This window comes from Thunnus thynnus, chromosome 24 (genome assembly GCF_963924715.1).
Source record: "Thunnus thynnus chromosome 24, fThuThy2.1, whole genome shotgun sequence".
Taxonomy (NCBI): domain Eukaryota; kingdom Metazoa; phylum Chordata; class Actinopteri; order Scombriformes; family Scombridae; genus Thunnus; species Thunnus thynnus.
The window spans coordinates 15,005,457-15,030,614 of NC_089540.1; the positions used below are offsets into that span (position 1 = coordinate 15,005,457).

The following is a 25,158-nucleotide window of genomic DNA, read 5'->3' on the forward strand; positions in this document are numbered from 1 at the left end:
AACTAAATACTGACAAAGACATATCTGACCAACATTTGTTTGAAAAGCAGCACTTAAAAAACTTCTAATAAGGATTCACTGTGTGATAGATGCATCATGGTTGTGACAATTCTTTATTTATTTCACAGAGTATCAAGAATGGTTGGATAAGGGTAAGAACAACTTTTTTTCTCTTGAACCATTATAACTGCAGTAAACTAGAAGTTTGACTGTCTGACAGATGTATTGTGGTTGTGACAATTCTTTTATCATTTAATACTGATCTCAACAATTTCTGAGGTCCATAAAACGTCCACCCAGGACCTGGAAATTCTCAATCTATTTAATGGAAATATGACAATAATTAGTTTATTTTTTAGTGTCAAATCACAAAAAAGAAAGAAGACAATTACAGAAAGAGAAAATAATAACAACATACATTATATTAAACATACATGATACTATTCAGTTATAGGAGTGGCAAAAACTGGATTTAAGAGGTGAAGCGTCGACCATGAACCACAACGTCCCTGATTCATGTTTGATTAGGGACCTTTATTGATTGTTGTTCTCCATCTCTCTCTAAATGTAAATGAAATTACAGGACTTCTTTGTCTCTTCTGCTTAGTGGCAACATCAGAAGACAACTTCCTAATCAGAGCTGAAAATGTAAAGTAGAGGTTCATTGATAAACACACTGAAAGGCACCAGAGACAGTCTGCCTTTCTGTATCTGTATGTCTGAAGTCTTTGAAGCCATAAAAAGTCTTGAAGGTTCGATATTTAAAAGGTCAAGACCAGGCGAGTCTTCAGCTGTACTGCAGAGACTGTGTGTTGTCACTAAACTAAAACATATGACTCATTACATTTTCTTTGGCTGATTCTTCCTCACCTCTGAGAACATTGTCAGAGTATTAGGAAAACCCATCTTTCATGACTCTACACATATTGTGGACTCTGTTAATACTATTAATATTGTTCTATTTGTTAATGAGAAGCTGTGTTTGTAAAGGCCACCTTCAACATCTGTAATTAATTCAGGTATTTAATCTCTACAACTTTCTCAACTAGACAAAACCACCAGATAAAAGAGCAGTTATGAATGTTACAAATGTATTATTAATACCCATGTTGCACAAGTTTGACATTCACAAAAGAAAATGTAACTTATAAAACCTAATTATGAAACAAAACATGATGAATGAAGAATTCCAGTGAGTTAATACACACTTATTCATCTTCAATACAGGAGAAGCTGCTGAAAGGAGATGGCAAGGTAAGATAGAACATTTTCACATTGGTCACCTATTTGTCTTAAATAATTTTAGAGTATTTAACATGACAATATTTTAAATAATGTTCTGTTTTCATGCATCCAGCACTTAAAAGTAATTAATATCTAAACTTTTACAAGCAAAAACCAGTGTTTCAAATGCATTCAATGTACTTTTTTTTAAATTGCTGAATTTTCAAAATCAATGAAATAAAAAAATTTCAAATTGGACACATTGTTAGTTGTTGATTTAGTAATGTGATGTTTTTCAAGCAAACAAATGAAGTTTTACAGTCATCAATCATACTGCTGTTAGTTTTAACAGATAAAATTAAAACATGTATTCTGACAAATAGATTTATTTGCAACTAAATACTGACAAAGACATATCTGACCAACATTTGTTTGAATAGCAGCAGTTAAAAAACTTCTAATATGGATTCACTGTGTGATAGATGCATCATGGTTGTGAAAATTCTTTATTCATTTCACAGCGTTCCCAGAAAGGCACGATATGGGTAAGAACAACTAATGTTTTTCTTGAACTGTTATAACTGCAGTAAACTAGAAGTTTCACTGTCTGACAGATGTATTGTGGTGGTGACAATTCTTATTTCATGTTGGGCCTCAAACCATGCAGTCACATAAAGAAGGCCTACATGTAAACTCTGAGGCCTGGCCATGAGGTGCTTTTCCTTTGTTCCCCCTGAGACAAAGGAACAGCACCAAAAACAGCTCACAGACTCCATTTCCACTGATGCTTTGCAAGTTTGGCACCTAGGTGCTAAACAGGAAATAGTCTCAACAAACAGTCCCTGGCTGCAGTCAAAGTCTTTTTTGCTTAGGAAGGTTCCTAACTGAGTGAAATGACCCAGAAGTATCTAAGTGGCAGCCATGATAAGAGCTGGTCGAATTATCTAAATATTAAGGAAAGGTGCTTCAATGCTTCCTTTCTAATCTCCTTTATCATAGGGTACACTTGACCATCCTTTATGAAAGGAAAGGAGATCATTTTGTCCCACAATTCCTCGCGGCAGCAAGCGACACACCATTCACAAACTCAAACAATTACTCACATTACACGTCCACAGTGGTCCGTGTTTCCAAAGCTGTGTTCAGCTTGTGTGATAACAGGATAAAAATATATATAATAGATAATATGTTTTTCATATGAATTAAAAAAACAGAAAGTGCTTTTTCCGTTTTCTTCTTCAAATCGCCATTGGAATATAAATTAAACCAAAACCAGAAAACAACTTTTTTTCACTTTTATTGTTATATATGTATAAGATAGATAGATAGATAGATAATCAATGAAGTTACACTGCTGACATCCCAATTAATGTCTTAATGGGGAAATGCACTTATCGTTTCTGCTGTGGTTGGGGGGTGATCACTGCATTTAATAAGTTATTATTTATTATATATTTGTTAAATACAGGGATCACCCCCATTAAGAGAGACTCCGTGCTCATGTGCGGACTAGGCACAGCAGCGTAACTTTATTATTTAAATCACTAAGACAAAACATGCTTTATGTATATTTGTTTATCCTGTTATCAAACAAGTTGAACAGAGCTTTGGACGGAGGGAACACGGACCCACAACCTGGATCAACCAGAACAACTTTAAAGCACAAACAAGACAACAAATTTAAGGTGTTTGTTGTATGTGGTGGTTCTTAAGCTATTATATGCATTATAGGCTAATAACAGATCATAATCGACATATAAACCATAACACAGAAGTCTGTCTGTCAAGAAAAAGGGATATGAGACATTTTTAGTCAGATGATGTTTTTAATTCAACATGTTTGAAACTTAAGAATGATGATATATACAGTAGTAGATTTGTAGGCCTAACATGTGATGTCTATCTTACATATATTTAACATTTATTTTCATACAATAATTGGGATTCAGGAGGGTGAGTGTGAGCAACATTCTCAATGTGACAATTTCGTTCAGTTTTGTGACTAACAGCCCATATTCCTTTTTTAAATTCAATTCTGACCATTGTAATGAAGTTATTTTTCACCGTGTTGTCCACGTTTATATAGCCTGCATGAAACAAAACGGTAAGAACGACCGGGGGAAGTATTTATGATGCGCTTTTTGAAGTCCATCTTCAGAACATTGTAGTTTCACCACCTCAATATCATCCACGGTCTCATAAATACGTAGCCCAGTGTGAGTGCAGTCGGATTCTCTCAGCACCGCAGTTGTCTTTTCCTAAGTCCTTATCACTTCTCCCTCACATCTTTCCTTGACCTCATGACGATCTAAATAAAGATCTTAAACAAAGTACATAAATCAACAGTTTTAGCAGCTTTTTTATTTTTAGAGTTAAATATAGTTTTAACTTATTGTTTGGTTTAATTTTCAAATATTATCATTAAAGGTTTAGAATTGCTAAATTTAGATTTATGAATATGAAATTTTGCTAAGATAATGATCAAATTGATTATATATAATTCTTTTTTTTTTTATTATTATTGCTATTGAAGAAACCAAACAATACATTTTTCCAGTAGAGTGAAAAGTCAGAGTCAGTATTATCAACAATATATTGGGTTACATCTTTCCAGAATTTGACAGCGTAGGGACATTGCCAGAATAGGTGTTGCATTACACAAAATGAACAGTTAACACAGATGTCTTTTTTAAACTTAAGAAGATAATGACTTCCAGGATAATATCTATGTATGATTTTAAAAGAAACTTCCCTTATCTTATTAGTAAGAAGATATTTATATGGAAGATTCCAGACATATTTCCAATTCAGGTTATTGACAAATCTAGACCAGTAAGATACAACATAAGGGGTTCTAGTAATATCTTTTTGAAACAATGACTGTATGCTACGATTATTATTTCTTAAAGTATTAGTCTGGTAGACACTACGTACAGAAGTTATCTTAGGGTCAAGTGTTGGTAAACAAACTGGTGTTTCTGTCCCTTTCAGGAGATGTAGAATCCCAGAAGGAATAGCATCCATAACTGTGGTGAACTCCTTTGGGGTGACAGGAATGCCAAAAGTATCAAGAAATTCAGAATAGCTCAATAGCAGTCCATTAGTATTAATTAATTGGTTTACTAAAATTATATTATTATTAAACCAGTGTGGATAGAATAAGGATCTATTTTTGAACATTATATGCCGACTATTCCAAATAAAGCATCTTTGGGGGGAGAAGTTATGTTTGTAAATTAAGGTCCATGCCAACAGCATTTGTCTGTGGAATTTAGATAAGGATAAGGGAAGTTTCTCAATTTTATAATCACACAGAAGAACAAATTCAAGACCTCCAATCTCAGAGAAAACATAATTAGGTATAAAGTTCCAAATAGATGTCGGTTTGTTTAGAAACTGCTTTATCCATTTATTTTAAAGGTATTATCAAGAGTGGTAAAATCAAGAAAGTGGAGTCCACCAGAGTCATAGGTATTCATAACAACAGACTTTTTACATAATGAGTCTTATTTTTCCATATAAAATCAAAGAGTAATTTATCAATTGTGTTACCAATCTTCTTATTGACAAACAGAGAGATTGCTGCATATGTGAGACAGGATAGACCTTCAGCTTTCGTTAGTAGCACTCGTCATTTTAAGGATAAGTCTCTTTGTAACCATTGGTTAAGCTTTTTCTTCATTTTATCAATAATTACATCAAAGTTCTCAGTACATCTTTTTTCTTCATCCTTCATTATGGTATAAATAAGTAACCTTTTCTTTAACCGGTATGTTACAGATGGAGGGTGAGTTATAATCTTTGAGAGAGAGAAGCTCACATTTCTTCAAATTTAAACAAAGTCCAGATGCTGCAGAGAATGATTCAATTATTTTGATAGCAAATGGGTACTTGACTAGAATTTTTTAGAAATAAGGTAGTATCGTCAGCAAGTTGACTGATTATAATTTCTCTGTCTGCAATGGAAATTCCTCTTAAAATGCTGTTTTTAATATGACTGGTAAGAAGTTGTGGACAAAGTAGGAATATGGGGAAGCCAGGCAACCCTGACGGATTCCACGTTTTAAATCAAACCTTGGTGATGTACCATTTCTCAACCTGATGGAGCTATTACCGTTTGTGTACATTGTTTTAACGGCTTTACAGAAGAACTCACCAAATCCAAATTTTTCCATGGAGTGAAATATGAAATTGTACTCTACCATGTCAAAGGCTTTATAGAAGTCCAAAAAAGAATGAAATTATCTTCAGAACATAAAAAAGAATAATCAATTAAATCTAAAACGAGCCTGATATTATTGGAGATATGTCTTTTTCTCATGAAACCTGATTGAACCTGAATAATTGGATCCAACACATTTTTAATACGCTTAGCAATTATTGAGGCAAAGATTTTGTAGATACTATTCAAAAAGGAAATAGGCTGCCAGTTATCAATATAAAGGAGATCCTTTTTGGGGTTTGGGATTAAAGAAATTAAGCCTTGTGTCATTGTAGGGGGAAGAGCTCCTTTTTCAATGCTTTCTAAGAATACTTCAAGCAGAAAGGGAGCTAAATGTTCTGTAAAGGCCTGATAAAATTCAGCAAAGAGTCCATCAACACCTGGAGATATGTTAATTTTAAGATGTTCAATTGCAAAAGTGACTTCATCTATGTTTACATTACCGTCACATAATTTTTTATCGTCTGGACTAATTTTGGTGACATTTTTGAGGGAATTCAAAAAAGTGGTTGTAGACTGCTGGCAGTACTTTGAGTTATATAGATTACTAAAGAAGTTAGAGCAATAATCAGCTATTCTTTTTGGGTCATCAGTTACCATTCCATTAATATGAAGTTGTTGGATTAAATTGACTTTCCCATGAAACCTTTCTAAATTGAAAAAATAAGCAGAATTTTGTTCACCTTCTTCGATCCATCTTTTTCTTGATCTTACAAAGGCAGCTTTTGCTTTATTTGCGTATATTTCATTAAGATTAAGTTGTTCTGAGTTTAACTGTAATCTGTCCTCATATGACATATTTGCAGGGCCTTTCTGTGACAGAGAAACTACTTTAGAAATCACCCTTTCTTCTTCTAATCTACAATTTTTTGCTAAGACACTACCATAATTCCTCAAGTATAGACTCGCTTTGAGTTTAAATAATTGCCAGTTGCTACAAAATGAATTTTCAGATTTAGCTTTGTTCCAAAATTGTCTGATTAGTTTTTCAATGTTAATTTTGACTATCTCGTGCTGTAACAGCGAGCTATTCAGTTTCCAGTAAGCTTATCTTAGTATACGCAGAATGTAAAGGAATAGAAATAAAGACTGCATTATGATCTTTTAATGGTGTTGTAATGATATTAACTGATACCTTATCAATGTTCATATTTTGAGAAATTAGCCAGAAGTCCAATCACGACTGTCTTGTGGCACTTCTATTACGCCAAGTGAAAGCATTTAGGTTAGGATTCTTATTCCTCCATATGTCAATGAAATTAAATCTTTCTGCAGTAGAATTTTGTCCTGCTATACTCCGAGGAGTATTTGAAGTTTGCTGCCTGTTTAGTTGTGTTCACTACACTAGACTGTTTCATGTTTGTCCTGCTCGGGTCTACTGCTGTGTTTGTGCCACCGTGAGTGAGAAAGTAAGTTGCTCTGGAGATCAGAAACCAGACAACGTGCATTACAGACTGCCGTCTGTACACACGCTCTCTGTGCGGACAAAGGAACTGCTTCTCTCCCTCTCACGATTGCTTTCCCTCCTCTTTCTTCCCTCTCTTGTGACTAACACACACACACACATACATGCACCAACATCTTTTTACACATCTGATGATCAGATAACGTTGGACAAAGCAACGCTTTGCCTTTCCTCATCCACCATCAGACACGTGTGTTTTTCACGGAATTGAGTGAGTGCAAGACGCCGACCACCAGGAGGCGGCATCTTGCTGTTGTCTAACCAAGACACCCCCGTACTTCCGCTGTTTGGTTCACACGTGACGTGACTTCCTCCCATAGTTATGTCCACGTCCCAGACCCACAACGTCATCACGCCAGGTCGTGTCGCCATCTTGTCACACACACACACACACACACACATGCATTCCCCTGCATGTGCTCAACCCTGTACATTATAACTGTTTATGTTAGCTTTGGTAGAATTAGATTTTAGAATAGTAGTTTATTGAATGAAGCATTTGTTAACTTTGTTAATTCTGCTGAGTTTCTTAAACACTGCTGTGTCTTTAAAGAGAAGTTCTTTTGTCATTATTGTGTTTAATATATTGTGAAAAGTGGCTGATTGAAGGAGTCAGAGCTCAAATTCACCCTTCTTTGTTCACCTGTGAATATTAATATCCTAGGTGAACTCTTTTATGAGACTACCTTTTTTTGGTTATTGGTCCCGGTTTCTGGGTGGTGCCCTGTAATTGCTAATTCATATTAATAATTCTATTTTAAAATTAACTACTTGTCTCTGATAATTATTAATTACCAACCGTGCTCCTCACAGATCTGACAGTTTTCTCCCCCCATGTGAGGTTCTTCAACAGTTGGTGCCCGAATTATTGATTGATTTCATACTTTATAATTATCTATGATAATTATGAATTATTACTAATAACCAAATGCACTCCTACCAGCCCCAACAATCATTTAATACTGATCTCAACAATTTCTGAGGTCCATAAAACATCCACCCAGGACATGGAAACTCTCAATCTATTTAATGGAAATATGACAATAATTAGTTTATTTTTAAGTGTCAAATCACAAAAAAAGAAAGAAGACAATTACAGAAAGAGAAAATAATAAGAACATACATTATATTAAACATACATGATACTATTCAGTTATAGGAGTGGCAAAAATTTGATTTAAGAGGTGAAGCGTCGACCATGAACCACAACGTCCCTGATTCATGTTTGATTAGGGACCTTTATTGATTGTTGTTCTCCATCTCTCTCTAAATGTAAATGAAATTACAGGACTTCTTTATCTCTTGTGCTTAGTGGCACCACTGAAAGGCACCAGAGACAGTCTGCCTTTCTGTATCTGTATGTCTGAAGTCTTTGAAGCCATAAAAAGCCTTGAAGGTTCGATATTTAAAAGGTCAAGACCAGGCAAGTCTTCAGCTGTACTGCAGAGACTGTGTGTTGTCACTAAACTAAAACATATGACTCATTACATTTTCTTTGGCTGATTCTTCCTCACCTCTGAGAACATTGTCAGAGTATTAGGAAAAGCCATCTCTCATGACTCTACACATATTGTGGACTCTGTTAATACTATTAATATTGTTAAATTTGTTAATGAGAACCTGTGTTTGTAAAGGCCACCTTCAACATCTGTAATTAATTCAGGTATTTAATCTCTACAACTTTCTCAACTAAACAAAACCACCAGATAAAAGAGCAGTTATGAATGTTACAAATGTATTATTAATACCCATGTTGCACAAGTTTGACATTCAGAAAAGAAAACGTAACTTCAAAAACCTAATTATGAAACAAAACATGATTAATGAAGAATTCCAGTGAGTTAACACACACTTGTTCATCTTCAATACAGGAGAAGCTGCTGAAAGGAACTGGCAAGGTAAGATAGAACATTTTCACATTGGTCACCTATTTGCCTTTAATAATTTTAGAGTATTTAACATGACAATATTTTAAATAATGTTCTGTTTTCATGCATCCAGCACTTAAAAGTAATTAATATCTAAACTGTTACAAGCAAAAACCAGTGTTTCAAATGCATTCAATGTACTTTTTTTTTTTAATTGCTTAATTTTAAAAAATCAATTAAATAAAAAAGTCTCAAATTGGGCACATTGTTAGTTGTTGTTGATTTAGTAATGTGATGTTTTCTTAACAAACGAAGTTTTACAGTCATCAATCATACTGCTGTTAGTTTTAACAGATAAAATGAAAACATGTATTCTGACAAATAGATTTATTTGCAACTAAATACTGACAAAGACATATCTGACCAACATTTGTTTGAATAGCAGCAGTTAAAAAACTTGTAATATGGATTCACTGTGTGATAGATGCATCATGGTTGTGACAATTCTTTATTTATTTCACAGAGTATCTAGAAAGGAGGAGAAAGGGTAAGAACAACTTTCTTTTTCCTTGAACCCTTATAACTGCAGTAAACTAGAAGTTTCACTGTCTGACAGATGTATTGTGGTTGTGACAATTCTTTTATCATTTAATACTGATCTCAACAATTTCTGAGGTCCATAAAACATCCACCCAGGACCTGGAAACTCTCAATCTATTTAATGGAAATATGACAATAATTAGTTTATTTTTAGTGTTAAATCACAAAAAAAGAAAGAAGACAATTACGGAAAGAGAAAATAATAACAACATACATTATATTAAACATACATGTGTTTGTAAAGGTCACCTTCAACATCTGTAATTAATTCAGGTATTTAATCTCTACAACTTTCTCAACTAAACAAAACCACCAGATAAAAGAGCAGTTATGAATTCCAGTGAGTTAACACACACTTATTCATCTTCAATACAGGAGAAGCTGCTGAAAGGAACTGGCAAGGTAAGATAGAACATTTTCACATTGGTCACCTATTTGTCTTTAATAATTTTAGAGTATTTAACATGACAATATTTTAAATAATGTTCTGTTTTCATGCATCCAGCACTTAAAAGTAATTAATATCTAAACTCTTACGAGCAAAAACCAGTGTTTCAAATATATTCAATGTACTTTTTTTTAATTGCTGAATTTTAAAAAATCAATTAAATAAAAAATTCTCAAATTGGACACATTGTTAGTTGTTGATTTAGTAATGTGATGTTTTCCTAACAGACAAATGAAGTTTTACCGTCATCACTCATACTGCTGTTAGTTTAAACAGATAAAATTAAAACATGTATTCTGACAAATAAATTTATTTGCAACTAAATACTGACAAAGACATATCTGACCAACATTTGTTTGAATAACAGCAGTTAAAAAACTTGTAATATGGATTCACTGTGTGATAGATGCATCATGGTTGTGACAATTCTTTATTCGTCTCACAGAGTTCCTAAAAAGGAAGGATCTGGGTAAGAACAACTCTTTTTTTTTTCTTGAACCGTTATAACTGCAGTAAACTAGAAGTTTGACTGTCTGACAGATGTATTGTGGTTGTAACAATTCTTTTATCATTTAATACTGATCTCAACAATTTCTGAGGTCCATAAAACATCCACCCAGGACCTGGAAACTCTCAATCTATTTAATGGAAATATGACAATAATTAGTTTATTTTTTAGTGTCAAATCACAAAAAAGAAAGAAGACAATTACAGAAAGAGAAAATAATAACAACATACATCATATTAAACATACATGATACTATTCAGTTATAGGAGTGGCAAAAATTGGATTTAAGAGGTGAAGCGTCGACCATGAACCACAACGTCCCTGATTGATGTTTGATTAGGGACCTTTATTGATTGTTGTTCCCCATCTCTCTCTCCCCCCGTCCCTCATTTTCTGTCATCTCTCCACTGATACTAATCAATAACCAATAAAAGCATAGAACGACCAATAAGTTATCACCTAAAATGTGAATGATTTAACCTCTGGAATAATGAGATAACCTGCATCCTGTGATGTGAGTGTTTGTGGGGGAATGTCTGAGAAGTTTTGACAGGTCAGGAGGTAATAGGTAGCAGTTTGTAGTCTGACTTGAATGAAACCGTAAACCAGTGAATCAGAAGAATTGTAGCAGCTGCATTTTGGACTTGTTGGATCTTTTTAATAGTACAGAATACAAGACCTGAATGACCATGAATGAGAATTTCTGCATCTGACTGTGTTAGAAATGGGTGAACTTGGACGATGTTTCAGAGGTGGAAGAAAACTACTTTAGTGATGTTGCTGATGTGTCCCTCAAATCTAAGATAAATGAAATTACAGGACTTCTTTATCTCTTCTTGCACTGTGACAGATTATTATTTTCTATTTATAAAGCAGAGCAGGGGAATGACAGACACATTTTTTACACATATATAGCAGTTTCACAGTCAAATTGTAAGTCACAAACAATATAACAAGATAGATCATGTAACTAATAATACCAATAAATAAATAAAATTTGACAAAACATAACATTTTTTACAGAAAAGTAGCCATTTTTTGTGCTTTTTAAAAAATTGATGCAAAATGAGTGATTAACATGAAGACACATGACACAGGACAAGACAAGAGGGACAAACAACAAAACAACAACAAAAAACTGGATTAAAACTTTTAGATTTTCTTATTGTAATACACACGCATGTGTGTTTTTTGTGCTTTTTCAATTTCATAGATCACTAAGGGATGCATAAAAGTTTTCCACATCAGGTGAAAAAAAAGTCTCCAATTGGACACATTGTTAGTTGTTGTTGATTTAGTAATGTGATGTTTTCCTAACAGACAAATGAAGTTTTACAGTCATCAATCATACTGCTGTTAGTTTTAACAGATTGTCACAGCCGGGCTCATAGGCTGCGACAAAATATGGGAGACCAGACGAGTTTTGCAACTTAGGATAAGTGTTTATTTACAAAAATAACACATAAGGACGGAAAAAACGTGGAAGTCAGTAATCAGTAGTGTAGGCATGTGTGGATGTGTGCGTGTGTGTTGGCAAACAAAAAACAAAGACAGCCGTGCTGCGCCATGCTCAGAGTAGAAGAGGCAAGATGAAGGAGGAGAGAGAAACTCTGTAGAAGGCCAAGCTTTATAGTCACGACCACACCGGGCCCAGGTGTGGCTCATGATGGCGATGACGATCCTCCGCCCTGCCCCAGATCCTGCAAGACAAAAGGAAACCAGCAAACGGAACGCAGGAACACCTGGTGGAGCGGAGGGGTCGTCACAAGATAAAATTGAAACATGTATTCTGACAAATAGATTTATTTGCAACTAAATACTGACAAAGACATATCTGACCAACATTTTTTGAATAGCAGCAGTTAAAAAACTTGTAATATGGATTCACTGTGTGATAGATGCATCATGGTTGTGACAATTCTTTATTCATTTCACAGAGCATCTAGAATGGAGGAGAGAGGGTAAGAAAAACTTTTTCTTTTTTCTTGAACCGTTATAACTGCAGTAAAGAAGTTAGGAGAAGCTAGAAGTTTGACTGTCTGACAGATTTATTGTGGTTGTGACAATTCTTTTATCATTTAATACTGATCTCAACAATTTCTGAGGTCCATAAAACATCCACCCAGGACCTGGAAACTCTCAATCTATTTAATGGAAATATGACAATAATTAGTTTATTTTCTTAAGTGTAAAATCTCAAAGTGTAAAAAGATAGAAGACAATTACAGAAAGAGAAAATAATAACAACATACATTATATTAAACATACATGATGCTATTCAGTTATAGGAGTGGCACAAATTGGATTTAAGAGGTGAAGCGTCGACCATGAGCCACAACGTCCCTGATTCATGTTTGATTAGGGACCTTTATTGATTGATGTTCTCCATCTCTCTCTGAATGTAAATGAAATTACAGACTTCTTTATCTCTTATGCTTAGTGGCAACATCAGAAGACAACTTCCTAATCAGAGCTGAAAATGTAAAGTAGAGGTTCATTGATAAACACACTGAAAGGCACCAGAGACAGTCTGCCTTTCTGTATCTGTATGTCTGAAGTCTTTGAAGCCATAAAAAGTCTTGAAGGTTCGATATTTAAAAGGTCAAGACCAGGCAAGTCTTCAGCTGTACTGCAGAGACTGTGTGTTGTCACTAAACTAAAACGAATGACTCATTACATTTTCTTTGGCTGATTCTTCCTCACCTCTGAGAACATTGTCAGAGTATTAGGAAAATCCATCTCTCATGACTCTACACATATTGTGGACTCTGTTAATACTATTAATATTGTTCTATTTGTTAATGAGAAGCTGTGTTTGTAAAGGCCACCTTCAACATCTGTAATTAATTCAGGTATTTAATCTCTACAACTTTCTCAACTAAACAAAACCACCAGATAAAAGAGCAGTTATGAATGTTACAAATGTATTATTAATACCCATGTTGCACAAGTTTGACATTCACAAAAGAAAATGTAACTTATAAAACCTAATTATGAAACAAAACATGATTAATGAAGAATTCCAGTGAGTTAATACACACTTATTCATCTTCAATACAGGAGAAGCTGCTGAAAGGAACTGGCAAGGTAAGATAGAACATTTTCACATTGGTCACCTATTTGTCTTTAATAATTTTAGAGTATTTAACATGACAATATTTCAAATAATTTTCTGTTTTCATGCATCCAACACTTAAAAGTAATTAATATCTAAACTTTTACAAGCAAAAACCAGTGTTTCAAATGCATTCAATGTACTTTTTTTAAAATTGCTGTATTTAAAAAATCAATTAAATAAAAAAGTCTCAAATTGGACACATTGTTAGTTGTTGATTTAGTAATGTGATATTTTCTTAACAGACAAATGAAGTTTTACAGTCATCAATCATACTGCTGTTAGTTTTAACAGATAAAATGAAAACATGTATTTTAACAAATAGATTTATTTGCAACTGAATACTGACAAAGACATATCTGACCAACATTTGTTTGAATAGCAGCAGTTAAAAAACTTCTAACATGGATTCACTGTGTGATAGATGCATCATGGTTGTGACAATTCTTTGTTTATTTCACAGAGTATCTTGAAAGGTTGGATATGGGTAAGAACAACTAATTTTTTTTCTTGAACTGTTATAACTGCAGTAAACTAGAAGTTTCACTGTCTGACAGATGTATTGTGGTTGTGACAATTCTTTTATCATTTAATACTGATCTCAACAATTTCTGAGGTCCATAAAACATTCACCCAGGACCGTAACCGTAACCTGCATCCTGTGTAGGCAGCAGTTTGTAGTCTGACCCGACCCAGTCTCACGTCAAAATTTATAATACCTACGTTGGTCCACGGTGCAAAACTTATTAGTTTCACAATAATGGCTCTAAAATTGTGAGATCCCTACGTTTTTCTGTTTTGTCCTATTCTTTTCTATTGGATTGCGTCCACGTCACCTGACTGTCAAGTTTCTGTCTGCAAAATAAACAAAATGTCTGACATTTCTTTTATTCTCAGTGGAAAATGTAAGATTTTAGGATAGTTTCGGCAATAAAATGTGTTTTGATGACATTTCTAGTGAGAAATGTGCATTTTAATTTCATAATCTTTGTTCAGTGAATGTATATGATGTTTAGTTTGCAGTTATTACAAAGGTTGTTTCAGGTCTCACCAGAAATCATTTTCTATCGTTGCTATGGTGGTTGCTATGGACCCTGCTGCCACTGAAACCACGTAGTTGCATGTTGTTTGAACCATTGTCTTTGTGTTGTGTAGTTATCTGACCTGTTATGTTATTTGTGTTATTTTATGTAAGTGTTTGACGTTATTTCAATTTTAAAAAGTGTAGAGTTTAGATGGAGAAATTAATTCAATTTGAAATCCAGAATTTAAAGCTTTGTGATTGGCTGACCAGAGTACCAGCTGCCTGGAAGTATTTTCCTTACTGTCAATGTGTCAAGGTTTTCTTTGAATGATATTTTTAACATTTATCAACAAAAAAACACAAAAGTTTCCTTGATAACTCAACAATATGATAGGTTCATGTTAAGGCCATCAGTTTTAATTATTTCTCTTTTGACTCTGAGAAATAAAGGTTTTTTAGTCAGTTTTCAATTGCGGAAGCAGCTTCATTACCCATGAGCCTCATTGACCGTTACTATGGAGACAAACATAGTCAATTTTGTGTTATGCTACAAAACTTTTATTTACTATTATATCTGCTATTTACTTTTAATTACTGAATTTATTCCAAACTGATTAAGATTTTTGTTTGCAGTTGGTTCATTGAGTTCCCCCACCCCATTCTCACACACACACACACACACACACACACACACACACACACACACACACAATTAGTGCGTTTGACTCCTTTTTGGCTAAAATATCTGAAATAAATCAAAATCTTTACTTTCTCTTAACAAAGATCATCTAGATGCAGTGTAATTACTAGTCTGGCTATACTAGATATTTTATATATTCAGTAGAAATATCTTTTCACGACCCTATTTTACAACTCTACTTTGCACACCGGATGAATGACAACTCTGGTGCTGATTTGTATCAAGCTACATGGCGCAGCTCAAGGGAATTGTAGTTTTTAAAAAATCTTAGTGTTTTTCCTAGAATTTGAAGTAATAAATACTGAATTGAGAGTACACTGAGGAATTTAAGGGGATGATAAACACATTTGTGTGATAATATGTTAAATATCTAATTGTTAAATGAGTGAAACTTAATTCAAACCATATTTTACTGATATCTGACAGTGTCCCCAGTTGTTGACTCTACTCACATGATAGCTGAGGTCAAGAGCTCTCTATAACAGTTGGTCCCATGTCTGAAGCCCCCTTTTGTTGCTGAATTATAAGCCTTCAAACATGCACCGAGGTCAAGGTTCAAAGGTCAATATTTCAAAGCAGGAGCCATGTACAGTCTTCATATTGACATATGTTACTCTCCAGGTTGAGACCTTTCCAACAATGTCTTTGGTTTCGCTCTATGACAAAGTTTTAATTTTCTCATTTCATGGACACAAGCCATCCCAGGCCTAGTTCCAGAGATCACTTTTGTCAGCGTGTTCATTGATTTGAGAAAGGACCAACTCCTAAGTACTGTTTAACCTTTTATTTCAAATTGTATCATTAAAAGCTTGTAGAAGGACCTTTTCTGTTTGAAAAATCGCAGTCAGCTAGCGCTGTCACTCTGCAACCAATCACCCAGAAAAGGATAAGGCAATTTTACAATACACAGTATAAGAAGACACAGAATGAATATGATTGGTTGCTATAGCTGGGGAGGGGCCATGGTTTAGACTTAGCTCTCCCTCCATTGGTCAACAGGCTGGTCCCAGCCTCTTGGCACACGATTCCGTCAATCAGGTTGAGACAGTTTAAGGAAGATGATTAAACATCTGGATTTCACACCTGGGTTCAGCTCCCAGTTTCTATTCCAAATGTATGTCCTTCCTATCTCCTGCCCCCTGCTGATTTCTTCTTGATTGATCCTGCCTGTATGTAAACGTCCTTCTCTTCCTGCTCTGCTGGCCCTATGCAGACAATGCTTGACCCTCTTTGATCATGCCCTGAATGGTGAACCCCCTTCTCCCTGAGTGCATCACTATCTCCTTTGTTTTCTGATCACTGATGATCAGAAAGTTAATAACGCCTTCAATACTTTCCATTGTGTCAACTCTTCACACCATGGAGTTAATGCTTTTGACCTGCATACCTTCACGTGACATACAACTCCATGATGTTGGCACATCAGCATTATGTGTAACCCTTCTAGATGATTAATTACAAAGAAGATAGAGAAACAAGGTAATTATAAAAGTATTGAAATGTAATATAAATCATCTAATTATAAAATCTATCATAAAAGTATCAATATAAAACATCTAATTTCAAAACTTAACATTTCAACCTAACACTTTGAAGGCCCAATATGTAAAATAAAGCTTTTTGTTTGTTTGTTTGTTTTTTCTTTTTTAGTGAAAATGAGTCACCTTCAGAGATCACGATACTGCTGACAATCTAGTACATTAGTGCAGGCTTGCATGAAGGCCTGAAGTGCTTGGGTTAGGGCTGAAAAGACCAAACTGTTCTCATTCATGCATAGGTTACTATTCACACAACCCTGGAGATTTTTTGTATCTTAATGATTCTTGGTTTTGGGATTTTATGTCAGCATGACATACAGCAGCCCATTCAATCTGTTTTATTAGCCAATACAACTATACAAAGAATGAGTCTTGGTGTTTGCTCCCAAAAAATGTAACACAGGAGAATAAAAATAAACAAAAGTAAGGTAAAAATGATCATAATGAAATAAACAAAGTAATATCAAAATTAAATTGAAGTTTTAGAATGTATTTACAGAATGGAATAGTAATAGTTTTGAAATGGGATATAAAACTTGAAATTAAATATTGACTACAAAGGAAATATGGACTGTGCTACATGACCATGAATGAGAATTTCTCCATCTGACTGTGTTAGAAATGGGTGAACTTGTGTAATGTGAGAGAGGTGGAAGAAAGCTACTTTATGTTGCTGATGTTTCCCTCAAATCTAAGATAAATGAAATTACAGGACTTCTTTATCTCTTCTTGCACTGTGACAGATTATTATTTTCTATTTATAAAGCAGAGCAGGGGAATGACAGACACATTTTTTACACATACATAGCAGTTCCACAGTCAAATTATAAGTCACAAACAATAAAACAAGATAGATCATGTAACTAATAATACCAATAAATAAATAAAATTTTACAAAACATAACATTTTTTCCAGAAAAGTAGCCGTTTTTTGTGCTTTTTAAAAAAATGATAGTGCAAAATGAGTGATTAACATGGAGACACATGACACAGGACAAGACAAGAGGGTCAAACAACAAAACAACAACAAAAAACTGGATTAAAACTTTTAGATTTTCTTATTGTAATACACACGCATGTGTGTGTTTTTTGTGCAATTTCGTAGATCACTAAGGGATGCATAAAAGTTTTCCACATCAATTAAAAAAAAAGTCAAATGGGACACATTGTTAGTTGTTGTTGATTTAGTAATGTGATGTTTGACAATGACAAATATTCACTGTGTGATAGATGCATCATGGTTGTGACAATTCTTTATTTATTTCACAGGGCATCTTAAATGGAGGAAAAAGAGTAAGAACAACTTTTTTTTCTTGAACTGTTATAACTGCAGTAAACTAGAAGTTTCACTGTCTGACAGATGTATTGTGGTTGTGACAATTCTTTTATCATTTAATACTGATCTCAACAATTTCTGAGGTCCATAAAACATCCACTTATTCATCTTCAATACAGAAACTGCTGAAAGGATATGGCAAGGTAAGATAGAACATTTTCACATTGGTCACGTATTTGTCTTTAATAATTTTAGAGTATTTAACATGACAATATTTTAAATAATGTTCTGTTTTCATGCATCCAGCACTTAAAAGTGATTAATATCTAAACTTTTACAAGCAAAAACCAGTGTTTCAAATGCATTCAATGTACTTTTTAAATAAAAAAAATTGCTGAATTTTAAAAATCAATTGAGAAAAAAAGTCACAAATTGGACACATTATTAGTTGTTGATTTAGTAATGTGATGTTTTCCTAAAAAACAAATGAAGTTTTACAGTCATCAATCATACTGCTGTTAGTTTTAACAGATAAAATTAAAACATGTATTCTGACAAATAGATTTATTTGCAACTAAATACTGACAAAGACATATCTGACCAACATTTGTTTGAATAGCAGCAGTTAAAAAACTTGTAATATGGATTCACTGTATGATAGATGCATCATGATTGTGACAATTCTTTATTTATTTCACAGCGTTCCTAGAAAGGAAGGATATGGGTAAGAACAACAAATTATTTTTCTTGAACCGTTTTAACTGCAGTAAACTAGAAGTTTCACTGTCAGAAGTTTCACCATGATACTATTCAGTTATAGGAGGAAAAAAATTGGATTTAAGAGGTGAAGCGTCGACCATGAACCACAACGTCCCTGATTCATGTTCAGCACCGTAATGTAACCATGTGGTTTCGATTTCTTTTAAGGGCGGGGGGTGGGGTGGGGTGGCATTTGGCGCATTGCGCATTTGACTCCTCCCCATTACACATTGTCGCAGAGTGCAGGATTTAATAATCAAATACTCAGTACTACTTACAGAACTTTAATGTGAGGAAAGAACAAGCTTTTCCCTTTTATAAGCAATTTATTTTTTCTAACAAAACATTTCAGTACAGAGCAATAAAAACTGCGTCAACTGTGTATACATGTTATATGTGTATACATAAACGTCAGAGGTGCTACACATCCATCCACTATCCCGACCTCCACAAACTTACTTCCTTAAATCCAAGGTCTAAGGAAAGAGGATGTTGTATTGCTGGACAAATGTTAAAGTCACCTGTCCTGCTGAAACTGCGGGGTGCACGGGGCTCTCCCCCCGACTGGATGGTGAAGCTGAATTTTAACATTCCGTTAACATTTTTATTGTAGCTTGTGTTTTTATTTATGAAATAGCCCATCCTGTATTTATGACACTTGTGTGGCAGTAGCTATATTTTTCTCTGTATGTTGGCTATAGCCGTTTTTGTGCCTAAAGTCAAATTCCCCGTAGGTTAGGCTATATGAAAGCCTTATAACATTATATTATTCTGAAAAAAACTCAGCATAACATATAGGCTAACTAACTTCACACAATAAGGCTGTTTAATAACTGTTCATCTTGCCAAAATGGTCGATAACTGTATAGTAGCTAAACACTGTCAGCTATGCAGGAACCCACCTGTTAACATACTGCATCCTTCTTCACGTCTGACAGGATTTACCTTTCCAAATATAATAGTGATTTTCCTAAGTTTGGCAGAAAATTCCAGATTTCTCTTTGTTGTGCCGTTTTTGGGCACCGCTTTGATATTTTCGTTTCATTTTCTAAGTGTCTCTGACAGCGGTGCAGATGCTGTCACTGAGCTGTATTGATTTGAATTTCCTAATGTATTAATTGGACCAAAAATCCCTGACGTATCAAACAAAGAAAACTATGGACCAGTAAAGTTTTTACTTTAATTGAAATATTTGTTTTATTTTTATGTTCAAAATACAGACAATATCATGACCTGAACCCTACGTTACGGTAAAAAAAAAAAAAAAAAAAAAGATAGTTGTTTTACAGGCGGGGGCAGGCCCCCCCTACCTGCCGAGGTATACTTTACAGCCCAGTTCATGTTTGATTAGGGACCTTTATTGATTGTTGTTCTCCATCTCTCTCTAAATGTAAATGAAATTACAGGACTTCTTTATCTCTTCTGCTTAGTGGCAACATCAGAAGACAACTTCCTAATCAGAGCTGAAAATGTAAAGTAGAGGTTCATTGATAAACACACTGAAAGGCACCAGAGACAGTCTGCCTTTCTGTATCTGTATGTCTGAAGTCTTTGAAGCCATAAAAAAGTCTTGAAGGTTCGATATTTAAAAGGTCAAGACCAGGCGAGTCTTCAGCTGTACTGCAGAGACTGTGTGTTGTCACTAAACTAAAACGTATGACTCATTACATTTTCTTTGGCTGATTCTTCCTCACCTCTGAGAACATTGTCAGAGTATTAGGAAAACCCATCTCTCATGACTCTACACATATTGTGGACTCTGTTAATACTATTAATATTGTTCTATTTGTTAATGAGAAGCTGTGTTTGTAAAGGCCACCTTCAACATCTGTAATTAATTCAGGTATTTAATCTCTACAACTTTCTCAACTAAACATAACCAGCAGATAAAAGAGCAGTTATGAATGTTACAAATGTATTATTAATACCCATGTTGCACAAGTTTGACATTCACAAAAGAAAATGTAACTTATAAAACCTAATTATGAAACAAAACATGATTAATGAAGAATTCCAGTGAGTTAACACACATTTATTCATCTTCAATACAGGAGAAACTAATGAAAGGAACTGGCAAGGTAAGATAGAACATTTTCACATTGGTCACCTATTTGTCTTTAATAATTTTAGAGTATTTAACATGACAATATTTAAAATAATGTTCTGTTTTCATGCATCCAGCACTTAAAAGTAATTAATATCTAAACTTTTACAAACAAAAACCAGTGTTTCAAATGTATTCAATGCACTTTGTTAGTTGTTGTTGATTTAGTAATGTGATGTTTTCCTAACAGACAAATGAAGTTTTACAGTCATCAATCATACTGCTGTTAGTTTTAACAGATAAAATTAAACATGTATTCTGACAAATAGATTTATTATCAACTAAATACTGACAAAGACATATCTGACCAACATTTGTTTGAATAGCAGCAGTTAAAAAACTTCTAATATGGATTCACTGTGTGATAGATGCATCATGGTTGTGACAATTCTTTATTTATTTCACAGAGTATCTAGAATGGAAGAGAAAGGGTAAGAACAACTATTTGTTATAACTAGGGATGCACGATATTGGATTTTTTGCCAATATCTGATATGCCGATATTTCCAACTCATTGTGGCTGATTGCTGATGCCGATAAATGCACATATTTTTTTCCAACTGGCTGAGGAGACTATTATGCATGCAATTATAGATTGTACTAAATATGATCAAGAAAGACAATATGTGATCTTTAAGAAAAGACTAAAGACCAAGCTCTTTCGCGAACATCTCTGCACTTGATGAACTATAGGGAGAAAAAAAAAACAAACAAACAAAAAAAACAACCAAAAAAAAACATGCTTCTATGCACGCTATGCACTCTAATCATTGCCTTGTTGCACTGCCTGTTGGCATCTACATCCTATCGGGCCCAAACTTAAGCTTTATGGCACTTACCTGTGTTGTTTCTCCTGACTAGATCCCTGCCTGTGTTGTATCAGTCTTATATGTACGTCGCTTTGGATAAAAGCGTCTGCTAAATGAAAAATGTCAATGATCAAGAAAGACAATATATGAAGGAAGAGCTTAGGAGTAAAACTTTAATGAACATGCCAAGTTGGTGGAGCAGTAGAGTTTTCTTTGAGTTCATTCGACAGACAGGATTAATGTGTAAGGTTTAATCTCTGGTCCACACTCCGGAGCAGAAGGTGGCGGTAATGCACCTAATACGCTGGTTACCAACCGCCGTTAAAAACCAAAAAGAAGATGAAGTTTTTTTATTTTTCAAACAGAGTGGTACATCCTGTCAGCAGAGGAATTTCTTGTCTGTGCGGCCAAACACCTCAGCAGCTAGATGGACTGTTTTTCCCTGATGGTCCCAGTGTTTCCTCCGCAGACCCCACTTCACTCAGCTGCCCGTCAGACCCGCTGCTTCTTCCCACATTAATCTGAATAACAAATCGGGGCTCGGTGGTCCAGTTGGATCCACATGGAGAGCCGGTGCTAACGTTAGTTGGGAGGCTAGCGGAGCGTTAGCCGCAGCATGGCCGGAGGGAAGCACAGCCAGCTAGCCTCCCAGTTAACGTTAGCCCTGGCTCTCTATGTGGAGCACCGAGCCCGGATAGACCACCAGATAAAAGAGCTGAATGTTACAAATGTATTATTAATACCCATGTTGCACAAGTTTGACATTCACAAAAGAAAATGTAAATTATAAAACCTAATTATGAAACAAAACATGATTAATGAAGAATTCCAGTGAGTTAACACACACTTATTCATCTTCAATACAGGAGAAGCTGCTGAAAGGAAATGGCAAGGTAAGATAGAACATTTTCACATTGGTCACCTATTTGTCTTTAATAATTTTAGAGTATTTAACATGACAATATTTTAAATAATGTTCTGTTTTCATGCATCCAGCACTTAAAAGTAATTAATATCTAAACTTTTACAAGCGAAAACCAGTGTTTCAAATGTATTCAATGCACTTTGTTAGTTTGTTTGTTTGCTGAATTTTAAAAATCAATTGAGAAAAAAAGTCACAAATTGGACACATTGTTAGTTGTTGTTGATTTAGTAATGTGATGTTTTCCTAACAGACAAATGAAGTTTTACCGTCATCAATCATACTGCTGTTAGTTATAACAGATAAAATTAAAACATGTATTCTGACAAATAGATTTATTTGCAACTAAATACTGACAAAGACATATCTGACCAACATTTGTTAAAATAGCAGCAGTTAAAAAACTTGTAATATGGATTCACTGTGTGATAGATGCATCATGGTTGTGACAATTCTTTATTCATTTCACAGAGCGCCTAGAAAGGTTCGATATGGGTAAGAACAACTAATGTTTTTCTTGAACTGTTATAACCGCAGTAAACTAGAAGTTTCACTGTCTGACAGATGTCACTACTTTAGTGATGTTGCTGATGTGTCCCTCAAATCTAAGATAAATTAATGTTTAAATAAAAAAACAATATAACCAAAATAGAACTTCTAAGTCAGAGCTAAACTAACTAACACAATTAAAACAACAAAAATAATACCTCACTCTCTAGACCTAGTTTAGGTTTAGAAAACAAACACAATAAGAACAGAACCCCTGCTCCTGATGAGGCAGACAAAGAATCAACTAATGTGTGTGTGCGTGTGTGTGATACTAGTATCACAACAGATATCACACAACAACAAAAGGGCAAAGTGGCGAGCTGTTCCCAGAGTCCCAGCCGCCCGACTGGCAGGCTGGCCAGAAATTTTACTAGTTCGCCCACGGATTGAAGCCTCGGGATTGGAGGGCTGGCTCGACCAGGGGCCGCTCCAATCAGGACCATTGGAGAGAGCAACCAGGAAGTGAAAGGAGCTTTGGAGACTGGAGACTGCTTGTCATGAAGACATTTTTTTCCAGAAGAGTAAAAAAAAAAAAGTGATAGTACAAAATGAGTGATTAATACGACACATGACACAGGACAAGACAAGAGGGACAAACAACAAAAAACAAAAATACTCGATTAAAACTTTTAGATTTTCTTATTGTAATACACACGCATGTGTGTGTTTTTTTTACTTTTTCAATTTCATAGATCACTAAGGGATGCATAAAAGTTTTCCACATCAATTGAAAAAAAAGTCTCAAATGGGACACATTGTTAGTTGTTGTTGATTTAGTGATGTGATGTTTTCTGTGGCAATTCTTTATTTATTTAACAGAGATGTCAGAAATGCTTCCACCTGTCCAAAATACACCCACCCAGGACCCGACATCTGTTGTGGTCCAAAATCCCAGCAATGGAACTGGTGAGTAAAATATGTTCATACCAAATATAAATGATAGCCAAAACCCTGAGAGTTAGAACAACTGATTATTTTTTCTTGAACCGTTATAACTGCAGTAAACTAGAAATTTCACTGTCTGACAGATGTATTGTGGTTGTGACAATTCTTTTATCATTTGACAGTGACTTTTCAATCAGTCAGTCATCAATCATACTGCTGTTAGTTTTAACAGATAAAATTAAAACATGTATTCTGACAAATAGATTTATTATCAACTAAATACTGACAAAGACATATCTGACCAACATTTGTTTGAATATCAGCAGTTAAAAAACTTCTAATATGGATTCACTGTGTGATAGATGCATGCAGTCAGATTTCACCCGTTGAAAGCACCAATTATATTCCCCACAGTAACTGCATTTACATTCTTTCTGTACTTAAGCACCATTTTGAGGTACTTTAACTTTACTCGAGTGTTTCCATTTTATGCTACTTTATATTTCATCTCCATTTCAGAGGGAAGTATTATACTTTTTACTCCACTACATTTATCTGACAGCTACAGTTACTGGGTACCTTTCCCCGATAGCAAAATTGTTGTGGCCCAGATCTGACCAACACCCGACACTTTCTGCACTTTCATCCGGCCCACATACCACATGGAATGATGTCATTTGGGCGGTCCACTCCTGTTTCCCAGCTCTGGGCCAAATGTCAACCGCATCTTTACTAAATCATCATCACCATTTGGGATATTTGGGCCATATTTGCTATTTTACATGTGGGCCATTTCAGGCTCACATCCATTTTGTCCAGGCCAGAAGAAGGCCAGCAGTGCAGCATCATGCCTGAGATGGCCCACTCCTGTATGCTATTTCAATTTTACATGTAAAACATGTGATCATCATATAGACATTTGTTATAAGTAGTTTAAATTAGCAGCACTTTCAACCAGAGCAATAAAATTTTAATTACTAATGGAGCACTTTTAAAGTGTTATATTACCATGACTACTAAAAAAGAAGATAACTGAGACTTACTTCAGTGCTGTATTCACTTGGCTCAACTATAAATCCTCTTAGACTGTAAAACAAATACATTTATCTTGAACTATTTTAATAATTATGAATGAGAGATTG

The 25,158-nt window shown here is 34.6% G+C and overlaps 1 protein-coding gene across 1 annotated transcript in view; it reads left to right on the forward strand.

Annotated features, from left to right (window-relative positions):
* The window catches only part of LOC137177283 (uncharacterized), a 238,723-nt gene that overhangs the window by 90,287 nt on the left and 123,278 nt on the right, over positions 1-25,158 (forward strand). The window contains exons 10-11 of the mRNA XM_067583470.1: positions 23,054-23,077; positions 23,951-24,037. Of these exons, the coding sequence (XP_067439571.1) occupies positions 23,054-23,077; positions 23,951-24,037 (111 nt within the window). The remainder of the gene's footprint in view (positions 1-23,053; positions 23,078-23,950; positions 24,038-25,158) is intronic.